This window comes from Lepisma saccharinum, chromosome 23 (genome assembly GCF_977018435.1).
Source record: "Lepisma saccharinum chromosome 23, izLepSacc3.1, whole genome shotgun sequence".
NCBI lineage: Eukaryota > Metazoa > Arthropoda > Insecta > Zygentoma > Lepismatidae > Lepisma > Lepisma saccharinum.
This window is the reverse complement of record NC_139251.1, coordinates 35,304,932-35,319,533: the sequence shown is the minus strand read 5'-3', so window position 1 is coordinate 35,319,533 and position 14,602 is coordinate 35,304,932. Positions and strand designations below refer to the sequence as shown.

General features: G+C 37.0%; 1 protein-coding gene across 5 annotated transcripts in view; it reads left to right on the top strand.

Annotated features, from left to right (window-relative positions):
• The window catches only part of Mcad (Medium-chain acyl-CoA dehydrogenase), a 39,378-nt gene extending 28,244 nt beyond the window's left edge, over positions 1-11,134 (top strand). For all 5 annotated transcript variants that reach the window (XM_083110066.1, XM_083110065.1, XM_083110067.1 and 2 more), the window contains exons 8-11: positions 3,250-3,390; positions 7,561-7,662; positions 9,432-9,602; positions 10,916-11,134. In XM_083110066.1, the coding sequence (XP_082966192.1) occupies positions 3,250-3,390; positions 7,561-7,662; positions 9,432-9,602; positions 10,916-11,065 (564 nt within the window). In that variant the 3' untranslated portion in view covers positions 11,066-11,134. The remainder of the gene's footprint in view (positions 1-3,249; positions 3,391-7,560; positions 7,663-9,431; positions 9,603-10,915) is intronic.
• Positions 11,135-14,602: the final 3,468 nt, after the last annotated feature.

Below are 14,602 nucleotides of genomic sequence, written 5' to 3'. Positions count from 1 at the left end.
TTGTTTTATTTGCTCTTTCTGGTGAATGGATTAATTAAACTTTTTAGCAGTATCGATTAATTTGAGTTAGTTTATAGTTTTAGTCATCTAGTTGTTAGTATGAAATATTATGTATAGGAGGGACAACCATTCTGGTATCCAGAATGATTATAGGTTTGAGGGATGGGGGGGGGATGGTTTATATTGAGGTGACATGTGTATCGCGTTGCGTGTTCCTCTGGTTTTGAGAAACTGCTCTGATATTCCAAATTCGGAAAAATTACATCTGTTTGGAATTATTTCTAGATAATAATAACCCGTTGCTAAACAGCACCTACTGACTGCCAACCTCACTCCTACCAGAGGTTTGAGATCATCGAACCAGTTACAGGCTGACACATGGTCAGCACAACACACCATCAGTTGTTGTACATTTTCTGACAGGGTTACGCTACTCATTTGTAGCTACCCAATTTCCTCTGAAAAGTGGGTGGCCACCAATCCCATACACAGGCTGATATCTAAGGAAAATCTATTATGCTTCTCACAGGAGACTTCAACATTTTTTTTCTACCATTCAAGGAAATATTCATGTTATTTTCTTTGCTTTTACTGTTGTCTGGACACATGTGATAGAAAACCACACTAAGATACACTCAAGTGTTAAAGAATAAGTTCTACAGGGTTTGCGAAAAGTCCCTTTACATGCTAATAGCATAGTACAGTTAGAAATGTAGATAAACATTGTTATGAATACAAAACAGGACATTTTTTTTAAATTTCAACATTTATTTTGAATAAACAATGTCTGGTTAACATTAACATTTATTGTGAATAACATATTAACATTGTTACAAAGGTTCAAGGTTCATTGATCAACAACGTCAGTGGGCACTCCTCCATGTTCGATGCAAAGGTTGATGCGTCGCCATGTTCTTGTGTGCATCCGCTGCAGCATATCAGGGGTGATCCTTTCAAATGCCATGCGAACTCCATCTTTCAGTTGATCCTCGTTCACATGTCGCCGTTTACGAATGTCTTCTTTTATTATGCCCCATAGTTCATTGTCCGGTGTGGTGAGGTCTGGGCTTCTTAAAGGTCATGGCAACGGTGCTGGAAGGTCTCGTGATCCATGTCCAATCCAGCGGTTTGCGGACACTCACAGCAAAATGTGGTGGAGCACCATCTTGTTGATGTGTAACGATGTGAGCTATTCCCCTTGCCGTTATTTCTGGAAGCAACCACATGTTAATCATATGAAGATGGCTGTTTTGGTTCACAGGACTATCAAAGAAATATAGTCCAAGTAGATGGTCTGCCGTTATCCCTGCCCAAATCATAACATGCGGCGGATTGCACTCAATTTCCTCATAAAAGTGCGGATTGTCTTTTGCCCAAAAAAAGAAGTTACGATTTCGTGAGCTACGATAAATCGCACACTCGTCAGAGAACATAACCTTTTTTTGATCATTTGCATGCGGGAAGCATGCAAGCAGCATTTCACATGCATGCACACGTTGCTCCAAGTCACGATCACTCAACTCATTCACTAAGGATGGCCGAAAACATGAAACGTTCAAGTCTTTTAGCATGTAGTCTCGCATAGTCGATTGCGGGATGCCTAATTCTGCAGACCGCTTACGGGTTGACTTCATCGGCGATCGTTATTGATTCCGCCGCAGCAGCACAAGTTTCTGTGCGAGTCGTAGGCCTTCTGCTACATGGTGCATCAAGAACACTTCACGTCGCAAAGGTTTTCTTCTCCCATGCGAATAACGTTGGTCGTAATAGCTGGGTGGCGGTGGTTTTCCAAACTGCACAGCGAAGTCCCTCAAATTGTCTGTCATTGTCTTCTTTTTGTTCTGACATTCGTGAACCCACACAGAAGCCACCAAACGCTCCTCAACTGTGAAAGCACTTATATCCGCCATGAGCGCAGTTGCATCACTCACAGAGTGGCCATTTCTCTCGAGTTAATTCTGCTGGACTGTAACTGTACTATGCTATTAACATGTAAAGGGACTTTCCGCCCACCCTGTAAATAAAATACTAATTGTTCAGAATTTTCAATATCATAGCACTTCTTTGAAACTGACCAACACTGGCCAAAGGTCTGGCATGGTCTTTCATTTCTTTAGTGAGCGATACATCCTAGAAGGTATGCTGGAAGACAATGAAATTGATCACTCCCAAAGGAGTGTGTGGAAGTGAATAAGTTAGTGAGAGTAAATTATCCTCCTCACACTTGCTAACCACGAGCAAAACAACCTGCGCAGACCCGCAACTCCTGTGCACCGTACCCTCGTGCGTAGGGGAGGGGGAGAGTGGACCATGCTTCCTTATGGCCCGAGATGGAGGGAAGAAGATAAAACTGCGCGGGGACTTTTCGTCCCAACGTTTTTTTCTCCTTGTGGTCGATCTGTAATTTATATTGGATAAAATTGTTTGTATTTTTACGTAGCGTTATTATAGTTTGAATTGTAGTGTCCACTTCATTGAACAGAACATAATGGGTGCGTTCCAAAGGTCTTAACTAAATGAACAACTCGAACGAACGTAACTGGCCTCGTGAACCTGGTGAAACGAGTTATTTTAAAGATGTATGGGATGCTCTAGACGAAAGCGCAGGTGCAGAGTTTTATTTATAGAAATTTTCCGAATGGCATCCAGCGGAAAACATGTTCTTCTGGCAGAAATAAACTCTGCTGCGAACACTGTTACTCATTTTAATCTCATTGTAAGAAGAATTAAGGCACACTCATCTTGCTCATGTTGCTTCGTATCGCTCTCTGTTAAAATTATAATACATTTTCTGAACTAGTGCAGTTTAAAGCCATCATGCACGTGCGTTGTATACGAGCAGCAGACGATTCTCACTGAACAAACCAGTATCCTGGCCCGTGCTTTGGTGAATCTGGTTCTTTCACGAGATGCACGGAATGCGATATTTGGGACAGCATAATGTACGTCACGAAACGCATGGAAGCACTTATGGGACGGCCAGTTACCATAACTCGTTTAACGTGTTAAACTCGTTTGATTTTCGGAACGGTCCCTTAATATACTAGTGGGTGTGGAAATAAAACTAGTAGCAGTATACATTGTACATGTATTACAACTGAATTTGAGTAACATTATAATTATAACTATGCTTGAAATAACACAGGAATGCATGTGCATACAGTAGCCCTTACGTCTAAATTATTTGTAGATATTGGTGCATAAGCTGTAAAGCTACATAAAATTACATTTACCACTTTATCTATACAGGAAATCAACATGGGCCAGCGCTGTTCTGACACTCGTGGAGTTACCTTCGAGGATGTCAGAGTTCCAAAGGAGAATGTTTTGTTGGGAGAAGGATCAGGCTTCAAAATTGCGATGGGAGCATTTGATAAGACGCGTCCTCCTGTAAGTATTATTATTAACAATACTTCTGACTGTTAGTACATTTTAATGCAAGTTCTTACTTTTAAGATAAAAATGCCAGTAGCTATTTTCCTCATGACCTGTGAAAAGGTATGTTTGAGAACATGTGTACTATGTTGTATTTAGTTTATGTATAGTATTTTTTCTTTCTTTTCACTAGTAAAAGTGCACCACCGCATGCGCGCCGACTACGTGGGTGCTCCGGGGCTCGAGCACCCACATAAATAATCTTGTGGGTGCGCCGCACCCACAAGATTTTTAGTTTGATAAAAACAAAATAAAATAAATATTTCTCACTTGCCATTATCAAAAAATAATAAGCAATTAAAACATTGAGATGGGACAGACTTTGATAAAGACAATCTAACATTGGACACGGACATGTTTCTAGATGTGTGCAGAATGAACAAAGAAAAAGTGGCCAACTTGTCAGACATTACAAATATTTCAAGTAGAGAAAACAGTGGTCCCATGCCTGAAATGATCACAGAATTTGTGAAGTTTTTACGGGTGATTTTAACTATACCTGTTACTTCTTGTACCTCTGAGCGGTCATTTTCAGCACTTAGACGATTGAAAACGATTTTGCGGTCAACAATGACCCAAATAATATTGAATGATTTGGCAATTTTGCATTTTCATAAAGAAATGACTAAAAATATTGACACTACCAAAATTGCAAACAAATTCAGAAGTGTAAATGACGTAAGAAGGAATGTGTTTTATATTGAAAGTTAACTGTCATGATTATTATTATTTGGTACATAAAGTTAGTCATTTTGTAGTTTCTGTTCACAACAAAATCCTTGAATAATTCATTCTGCAATACAATTAAAATTGTTTGCATTTATGCAGATTTTTTCATTTTAATTTGTATGAATGTGGTATTTTCTTTTAGTAACGTGTTGATAATATCATTGCCTCTTGCAATCATTGTGCATGTAAGTTGTTTAAAGTATACAATACTTGATAATTACAGATCTATCCCCCATTGATATGCACCCACAGAAATTTTGGAAAGTCGGCGCCCTTGCACCACCGTACCTAGACATAGCAATTGATGTTCTCTGATCTGTTCATTTCAGCTTAGAAACTGCCAGTAAGAAAACATGCATGTGTTCTTCATTATTTTTATTATGCAAATCAGTAACAGGATAAAATAAGGGGGTGATGAAGTACAAAATGTTTTATTATTATTATTATTATTATTGTTGTTGTTTTGTTATTACTTGATTATTATTGTTTGTGAGAAAGAAAGTTGAAAATGAAATAGCTTTAATATTTCCTTGATTATAAGTTATCATTATCATCATCATCATCATCATCATCTTATTGCTTGAAGTTGGATTACATTGAAAGCCATAATTTACATTTACATAGATTACATCTCTACATAGAATCAACAATTTAAATGTATCATATGAAACTTTTTCATTTTTTTAATGCAGTTGGGCCCTGGGCTATGTTTTCTGCAGTGTGCAGAAAACGAAATGTACCAAAGTTATCAGACTTATAAACGAAAGACTTACAAAATTAATATGATTTTTTTTGTAGCTGATTTATATATTTTGCATTAATATTGTAATGCAGGTGACTAAAAAAATATTTTTTTTAATTTACCTTGCTTAGTACAAATCCTGCAGGTACCCATATTGTTGGGCTATTTTGATCATTGATGTGCTCTTGTACAGCGCATTCGGTTTAACCCATCCGCTTACCTAGTCGTCGAATCGACTGCCTGACTGGACGTTCACTTCCCGTACCTAGTCGTCGAATCGGCGGGTTCCCGATTTTCATCACATAGTTCCTTTTTCATTCAATAGATGGCAGAGGTTGTATGATCTTTCAAATCTATGATGTGTATGTTTGTGCTGCTAAGTTTTTCATACCATTTCAAGTGTGTTTTGTTCAGTAATTTCACGTCTTGCAAACATGTTGCATAAGAATGTTGTAGAAGATTCTGTGATTGAAAAGTTGCTTTTCGATAGCGATGAAGAGGAAAATTTAGATTTTGGAAGTGGAGATGAACACGGGGGTTCATTTTGTGTTAGTGAAATTGAAGAATGTAGTGAAAGTGAGCAAGAGGTGGCTGTGGCAGGAATAATATAAAAGGTTGAGGAATGGAAATGGAATGCAAAGATGTGTGTGATCAAATTTATTAGGTGAGTTTCTAATTATCTTTCAAGTAAACTGCATATGTGCATACTTATTACTATACTTCCACTTTAATATATAAAATTTTCACATAAATTGCTTGGATAGTTTAAACAATATTTGACGTCTTGCTGTGCAACCTCCACGGGAGATAGCCAAATTTAAATGGTATTTCATGGCAAAAAAATTGGCATTTAAATGGTATGCGGATGGGTTAACCTGAGCTCTGGCATGCTCAAAGCAGGAAATGTTTGTTGTCTGCAGGAGCAGTGTTGCAATTCGCCAAAGTTAAAATTTTACTAAACATGAAACTGGCAAAGGCTATATGCTGTTGTCTCATTAAAAAAAAAATACTTACAAATCTAAAGTAGGATGATTGTGAAATTCGTCAATTGTTCTACGATTGATTGATAGACTTGCTTTATTTTACTTCACTTTTTGTGCACTTTTGGCTAATTTGCGAAGATGGGGATGAGTGATGATATGATGAAATTGATGAATAGACACTCACAAACATCCATGCCCAGGCCAGGATTCGAACCCGGGACAATTATTCTACGAATAACATATTTGTCAAATTGGTCTACACCACTTTAAATTTATTTCTTCTGCGTAGTTTGTTAGGCGTTACTAATCCCTTCGCAGTTACTTTGTTGCGATCATTTTTGTTTCAACATTACTGACACACCAGTAGATGCGGAAACATGCTTTTGTACGTGTTTAACATTCAACACATGACCCCTTTCAGCTTCTTTCTTCATAAACTTATGCACTTTGAGATATTTTCTCTACTCTGACTGCTCTTTCCAATATTCTTTCCAGTTTTCACCTCAGCTTCCGTTGAATAAAAACACCCGAAGCAAGACAATTCTCGCTGTAACACATTCTGCCCCTCCCCTTCTCCCCAGAGAGGAAGAGTAGGAGAGGGAGAATGCCTCTTTCGCCGAGGGGGCTTAATGAATGGGGGGTTTCACGGACAAAGAATCTTCAGTCATTCTTTTATTTCACTATCACCTTTCCAAACTGTCCATTTAAAAAAAAAAACTAAATGCAGACACCACTAAGTACTGAACATGCACTGTACTTGCCAGCATATAAGATGCACTTTTTTTCATTAAAAAATAGGCCTGAATACACCAATATTGTGTTTTTGGTTGCATTCATTTCTGGAAGTTTTCTAGGCAATTTCCTTGCACCGTGTGATGAAGAAAATTAAAATCTTAGATTAGGTAAGTTATTTGCTGAGAGTAGACCTACATATTACTTTGTATATGAAATACTGCAAATTAATTATAAATTCATTTTTGCTCAAAATTGTGTTTGAAAAAGGGGTTGAGTCTTATACCCCGGTGCATCTTATACACTGGCAAATATGGTATTTTATATTTTGATAATGCAAATATGTTTGGGTTAGTAATGAAAATAATTTTAAATTTTAGGCAATCTTTTAAAAATTATCGGTAAGTTAATGGGCTAAATGTAATATTGCAAAAACTGAAGTCTGGTTAATGAATATGAATATTCACCAGACTGTTTTTCTTGTATGTACGCATTGCTTGCATTATAGAATTATTTTCCTGTAGTTTACGGTTATTACAAGCATAAGAAAACAGTTTTTCTTTGTGACGTTTCAGGAGAACACACGCTCCTTTCATCAGACATTTATTTTCATTTTGATTAAAGATACAGTTATAACAATGGTTAGTAATTTTTTAAACAAAAATAATCTGTTATATAATGGATGTTGTCAATGTTACATTGTTGTAATATAGCAACTTAACTGTGAAAAAAGCAGTCTGTTTTATTTTTATTTCAGATTTTTAGATTTTTTTTTTTTTTTTTTTTTTTTTTTTTTTTTTTTTTCTTTCTGTGTTGTGTTCTCCTGAAACGTCACAAAGAAAAACTGTTTTCTTATGCTTGTAATAACCGTAAACTACAGGAAAATAATTCACCAGACTGTGTGACAAAATCATAGGTTTTTTGTTTCTCTCTTTGTAGGTGGCAGCAGGAGCAACAGGTCTTGCACAAAGAGCAATGGATGAAGCTGCAAAATACTCCATCGAGAGAAAGACTTTTGGTACTCATATTGCCAATCACCAGGTGAGTCAAACAGAATTTGTAAGCACTATGATTTCCGTTAGAGAAAAAAAGTTTGAAAAAAATCCGTGTGTTTAATTTTCTGTTCTGTTTCTTTGGAACAGCTTTTTCTAATGGCTGACAAGTATTAAATGTGCTAATATGGCATTCTGATTTAGCATGAATATATTTTGATCCTTCTAATATTCTATTTTTTTATTCTATGTTTGAATGCATACGTGTAAATAGTTGGATGTACATAAAAAAAAAGTTTGTCAATTGTAAATAATACAGTAGGAAAATTATACTGGAAACAAGTACTTATTTTACCAGCGAAACTATTTATCAATGGTTCTATTAACCATCTACGGACACCGCATGTATTGAGCTATGAAGGAGTGGTTGATATATCAACCACCAGTGTGAGGCAGCGATTAATGCATTATTTCTCCAAAATTACATGTCAGCCTCTGTGTTAGCACAGTGCACTACACTATGCCAGGGGTCCCAGGTTAGAATCCCGGTCTGAGCATGGGTGTTTGTGTGTGTCGCTTGAAGAATTTCATCACTCATCCTCATCCTCATCTTCGCTGTAAGCTAAAAGTGGCAGAGAAGCAAAGTAAGAATTAACCATATCAATTAATCAACCCAAAACTACACACTACATTTCAGTTCTGTCTTTTTTTGTTTATTTGTATACTTATGAGAGTATGACATACTCAAATCGCAAAACACAACCGTTTTTTTTTCTATTTTTAATAAAAGCTTTTCGAAAAAAAATTGTAGAGAAAAATGTGTAATATTACTGAAGAAGTGGTATAAGATTTATTTTTCTACTTTTCAACTGCACACACTTGATTATTCAAGAGTTGCCAAAGGAAGCTTGCTTGATTTTAGATACATGTACATTGTACATACTACGAGACAGGACTGTTTTATTTTCACAGTTCGGAAATTAGGGGTCCAACGGGAGCGGGAGATTATCTGCATTTTTGCAGTTCTTTTTACAAAGTGTGGAGTCAGAAATTCTATGGTATCAAAGAGTGGTATTTCATTGTTAGTTTCTGCAAACTTTGTTCATCCAACTTTCATAGGGCTGACGATGGAACTGGTTTTCCAGAAATCTATTTCATTAGATGACTGCCCTGATTTCCTTTATATATTCTCAGTAAGTTAGTAACGATTTTCAATGTGACTTTGTATGCTTGTGAGAAGGTAACAGTACTACATATCAGTTTTTTTTCATTCTTGTAGTTCATTGAGGTAGTCATACTGACCTGCGCAAGAAGATATTTGTGTAAAATTTGAATTTTCTTTTTCTACTTCTTTTTTTTTTTTTTGGTGGGGTGGGGAGTGAATGAATTTCACCTCCCTGTAACAGCCTGTCATTGGAAGAAAAATTAAAGCGGTATCGCCTTTCCACAGCAAATACAGTAGTTCTCATGTTATGATTTTTTTTGTACCTGACTGCACATTTGAAAACTTCGCCTACACATCTCCTGTATGTAGAGGCTTACAAGTAGGAGAGGCTACCGTCCGCTGAAGATTAATTTGGCCACTTGCGATCTTGCAACCAATGCATAAGTGGATGGTGGCAGCGGCCACCAAAAGGGATAATAGTTTCAAGGGTATTGTTTCCAGTACATTAACATCTCCCAAGATTTTTGTTGCTTCTAATAATATGTATTTGATTTGTGAAGGGACTTTCATTCTTGACTTGGTGGGAACAGTCCAGGATTTCAATAACACAGGGTGTTTGGAAAATATAACTAAGATTCCTTTTCTTCTTGTAGGCCGTGGCATTCATGCTGGCAGAGATGGCAATCGGTGTCGAGGTTTCTCGACTAGCGTGGATGCGCTCAGCATGGGAGACCGATAATGGTAGGAGAAACACGTACTTCGCATCAATTGCCAAGGCTCTGGCTGGGGATGTTGCTAACAAGTGCGCTAGTGATGCTGTGCAGGTAAGGTGTTGTAAATATTTTCTTTCTGTTTCTCTTGTGACGATAAGGAAGGGAATCAAGTAATTATTAATCTTTTGTAAATGACATGAATTAGTAACTTTTCAGTTGTTTTTTTAATCTGACTTCTGTATGGGAGACCCAGGGTGGATTATCTCAGGTGGCAACTTTTCCAATAATGTCTGTACTTGGAACAGCTCTGGGTCTCACCCAGCCTCTAAGAAGGGGACCTGGGGGCAACTCTGGCTGGTAAAGTCAGCCAGAGTGGGGTGCTGATCACATTACCACCAGTATAGCAGAGATCGAAATGGTGTTTGACCATACCAGCACATTCCTGGTGTGCTTTCACGTCACAACCTGTGTTCATGAATATATGGCTTTATTCTAACCCAGAAAATAAAAAAATCTGTCAACCCTTCTTTGTCACATTGTGAAATGTAATACATGTATTCAAGCAGTGTCAAAAGGCTTCATCCTACACTCAAGTAGGATAAATTGTGTGAATGTCAACTGTATCGTGAAGTTCGCAGCTTGTGTCAGGCACCCGTAGTTAGAAATACAAAAGTGATTTTCTTGTCACCTTTCAGCTGGTTTCTCCTTGCGTAAAACTTATCGGGTGCAATGTAAAAAGAACAACAAGAGGGGTAGGCTGCAGCATAGGCACAGGATAGCCACTAGCAGGAGAACAGAGAACCAAATTCTCCTCACTGGAGAGCCAGTGAAATTTAAAAGGAAGCACATAAACATTCTAAGTGAAGAGTTCCCTCAGATTTTTAGAACATTTTTCAATACATACAATTTAGATACTCAGAGCCACATATTTGTGGTGAGTAAAAAGATCAAGACTTTGGTACATTTTGGGGTCAAAAGCCGTTTATAAAATATCATGACTGTTAAAATGGTGATTACAACCCTAAATTTGATTTTAGAAACTACACTTGTTACACAAAATAAACATTTTCCCCTCTAATAGTACATTTATATAGTTATCAGAGTATTAAGTTTATTCCTGTGTAAAGGAGTCCATTTTTGCTTCTCAAATATTCACAGCAGAATTAATCAATTTTCCGTGATTTTCATAAATCACAGGATAATTCAGATTTCAGAGTGTGTTGCATCGGTAAATAAACTTTAAATTTCATGGGTTTATTTCGCATTTTGTAGTTCATTTTGCATATTTTGTGATAAAACATGGTAGAAAAATGCACCTCGCATATTTCAGAAACATGTAAAATGAACATTATAGTGTGTTATTTCAATATATTCATGCCTCTATATATGTTGAAAGACAAGTATAATTATTGACTTCTTTTCAGATATTCGGAGGCAATGGTTTTAACAGTGAGTATCCAGTTGAGAAACTGATGAGAGATGCCAAGATTTATCAGATATACGAGGGCACAGCCCAGATACAGAGGCTCATTGTATCGAGAGAAATCATTGAACGAGCCAAGCAGTCTGCATGAACACATTTCTTGCGATTGGAGCATGCAAATGACATTTTGCATATGTAGTATGCAAAAAAAAAAAAGAAATGTGAAATCACGTGTGATTACAAAATGTCACTTTGCTCCACCGTGGAAAGTATGGAATAATTATGAGTTCATTATTTCTGAAAGGTGTTGGCACTGATTTGCAAAATTGAATAAAAGAAGGGGGGATGGGGTGTACAGTAATTTAGTTACACCACTTGTACATTACAAGAAATTGCTTTTGTAGGAATTTTTATGTTTCTTTTTTTCTTTCTCTCAGAACAATAGTGTTCAGTGCATAAGCTGGATATTGTGAAATTAGATGTGCATGCATCATTAATACTGTATATAATTTTTCCCTTGTATTATGTAGACACTCAGTTCTTACAATGCAATGTTTCTTCAATTGTACTGGAAATTTTTACAATTTTGTGCCTGAAAGCTATCTCTATTGTTTATTGGTATGTTGATAGTAAAAGAATAATAAAGTTTATATCTTTCTAAGGTTTTAAACGAAGATTGTTGACTATTTTTATCCTTCTCAACATAAATATACATCTGTGTTTGGGGAATAAAAGATGCGGTTGATAATAATAAGACGTAAGCAAGTTACTAATATTTATCCGCGAAGCAACAAGTTCCTAAGTGGATGGTGGCAGAGGCCACCAAAATTAATAGAACCTCTATAAGTAAGTTTTCGCGGAGAAATATTAGTAACTTTGTTACGTCTTATTATAAATATACATGTTAATTTAAAAGGAGTGAGTAAAGCCTTCATCTTGTTAAGGAATTGTTATTAGAATTTACAAGGCATTTTGTTTTAATATAAGTTTAGTTTGATCAGTCTAGTTCTTACAGTTATTGGAAAGATGATAATGATGTTGTTAGTGAATTTTATTGCAGATAGTTACTGTTAGTGAAAACTATTGCAGAATATCTACCATGCTGTTTATCGATAAGTAAATAACCACTGAATGCATTTGAAAAGATAATAGACTACTTAGAAGTATACTGGGAGTACTTATAAAATTAAAGTTAGTACTTTTTCACCTGCCTTGTCACTCACTGTAAAGATTATTACTCGGCCCATATGCCACCTGTTGTCGATCAAATGGTGCAACAACCACTAGTGCACGTGCTGAAAATATGGGAAAGCAGCTTCCAGAATTTCCACATCAGAAGCCTGTATGTTTCTCGAAGAATTTTCTTTCATTTTGTCATACCGGGTACAGGGTATTCTTTGCAGAGGTAAAGAAAAGGTAAATATTGTCATTGCCCAACATACAGTGGTTCAGTGTGTTTAGGTTCAGCATGCCACACTGAGTAAGCAGCTTAATTTTTAATGTATTTGACAGAACACCCATTGACCTGATATCGTAGTGCAATCGTATTGAAAAAATAACAAAAATGAGAGTTTAGTTAACAATAACGGTAAGCAGTATCTTGGGTTCTTCACAAGACAGTGAATACGTGTTAGTGTCATGAGTAGACATTAAATGCTAAATCAGCAAACACCAACCAACTCCCAGGTGACAAGAGGTTGTCGGGGCAGTCTGAAGTTATCAGGCCCACTCTATGGTACACACACTAAGGCTACTCGCTTCCGACTCTCTTGGCCAGAAACTTCCGACTGTCCCTGCAACCTCTCATCACCGGGGAGTTGGCTGGTGTTTGCTGATTTAGCATTAATATCGGCTCGTGACATTAGCATGTCATTCAGTCATGACATTTGCTCATTTCATACTTAGTTTACTTAGTTTTCTAAGTGTAGGGAATTCAAAGAGAGTGATAATTCAACTAGAAAACACCTTTAAATAAAAATAATGATGAAAGCTTGCTCACAACACAGAATTTTAAAATACAGGTAGTCCATAAAAGTCCTGCAGGAAACTAAAACTCTCTAACTAAAAACTATTAATTTTATTAACAAAAAAATGTCTGTACTTACAGCAAGGTTCAAAGTTTTTTTCTGCTTGTTAAGGTTCATCCAAACCTCCAATTGTGCACCATTCACATCCAAACACTGTTGCAATCTTTTTGCGAAACTGAGAATTGCACACTGACGGTGCTCGTCTAGGAATCGCATCACTTATTTTGTCCTTCAGGTCGTCCAAATTAGCTGGTTTCTGTGAATATACCTCAGGCTTTACATGTCCCCACAGCCAGTAATCGCAAGGTGTCAAGTCTGGTGATGTTGCAGGCCAAGCTGTGGGTCCTCTTCGGTCAATCCATCTCTCCTGAAATGGTTCGTTAAGAAACTGCCGAACTTCAAGGGCATAATGCGGTGGTGCCCCATCTTGTTGCACGTTGACCTCATTGATGATGCCTAACCTATTAAGTTCTGGCACAAGGAATGTCTGTAGCATGTTCAGATAGTTGTTGCCATTTACCATGTCTTCCTCGAAGAAAAATGGACCAATGATGTGGTCCATTGAAACCACACATTGACTTTGGGACTACCCTGCATTTGCACCTCAAACTCATGTGGATTTTTAACCCCTCAAATTCGGCAGTTGTGCCTGTTCACTTTTCCCAACACATGAAACATGGCATCATCTGAGAACAGAATCTGAGACAGAAGGTCACCGTCACCTTGTAAATGGTTAAGCATTGATTCACAAAATTCCATTCTCATATCACAGTCTTCGTTTATCAGCTCGTGTACAAATTTTAACTTTTAGTGCCCGGCCTTCACCTTCTTGCGTATGATCTTGTGTAACGTTGACTTCGGTATTCCCAGTTCCAAGGGTATTCATTTAAGCGATTTCATTGGACTCTGGCCCACTGTGTCCTGCGCTGTCTGAATCACATCGTCACTCGTTCCTGGCCTTCCACTGCGTGGCAAATCTGACACACTTCCCGTTGCCTTGAACTTTTCATACCATCTCTTGATACTTGTGTCTGCTGGGGGGTGGTTTCCCATACGTTGTTTGGAACTTTCTCCTCACTGAAACGTAAGATTTTAACTCCGCAAACCACAGCACACACTGTGCCTTTTCCTGGATGGACACCATCTTAAGTCACGTGATTACCAGTGCAAGCGTCATTGAGCAGTGTGGCTAGAACAAAATTTTAAACTTCCCTTCTTCTCACCCAAAAATTTTGTATTCTTAAACGTAACAGTTAAAAAGTTAGTTTTAGTTTCCTGCATGACTTTATAGACTCCCTGTACATGTAAAATGTCACCAAAATGGTCAAATCTGATATTTTCATATGCCACCTGAGAAAAAAATTATTTTTTTGAGTAGACTGATTTTGTTTTGCAGTTTGTTTGTTTTTTTTGTTTTCTTTTTAGGAAGACTAAGTAGATATGAACAATAATATTATGTCCTCCCTATCCAAGCATATAAACTAGTTTTGATTACACACATATTTTTTGTATCGGTATTGATTTCAAGGTGTCACTTAGTGCAGAATATGTAAAAATAGATTGTTCAACAATTTTGAATGTTAATTGGAATGAACATTTTCAATCCAGGAGTAGTACTTGCAAAACTTGACTGAGTTTTGTACACTGTAGGTTTTCTACGT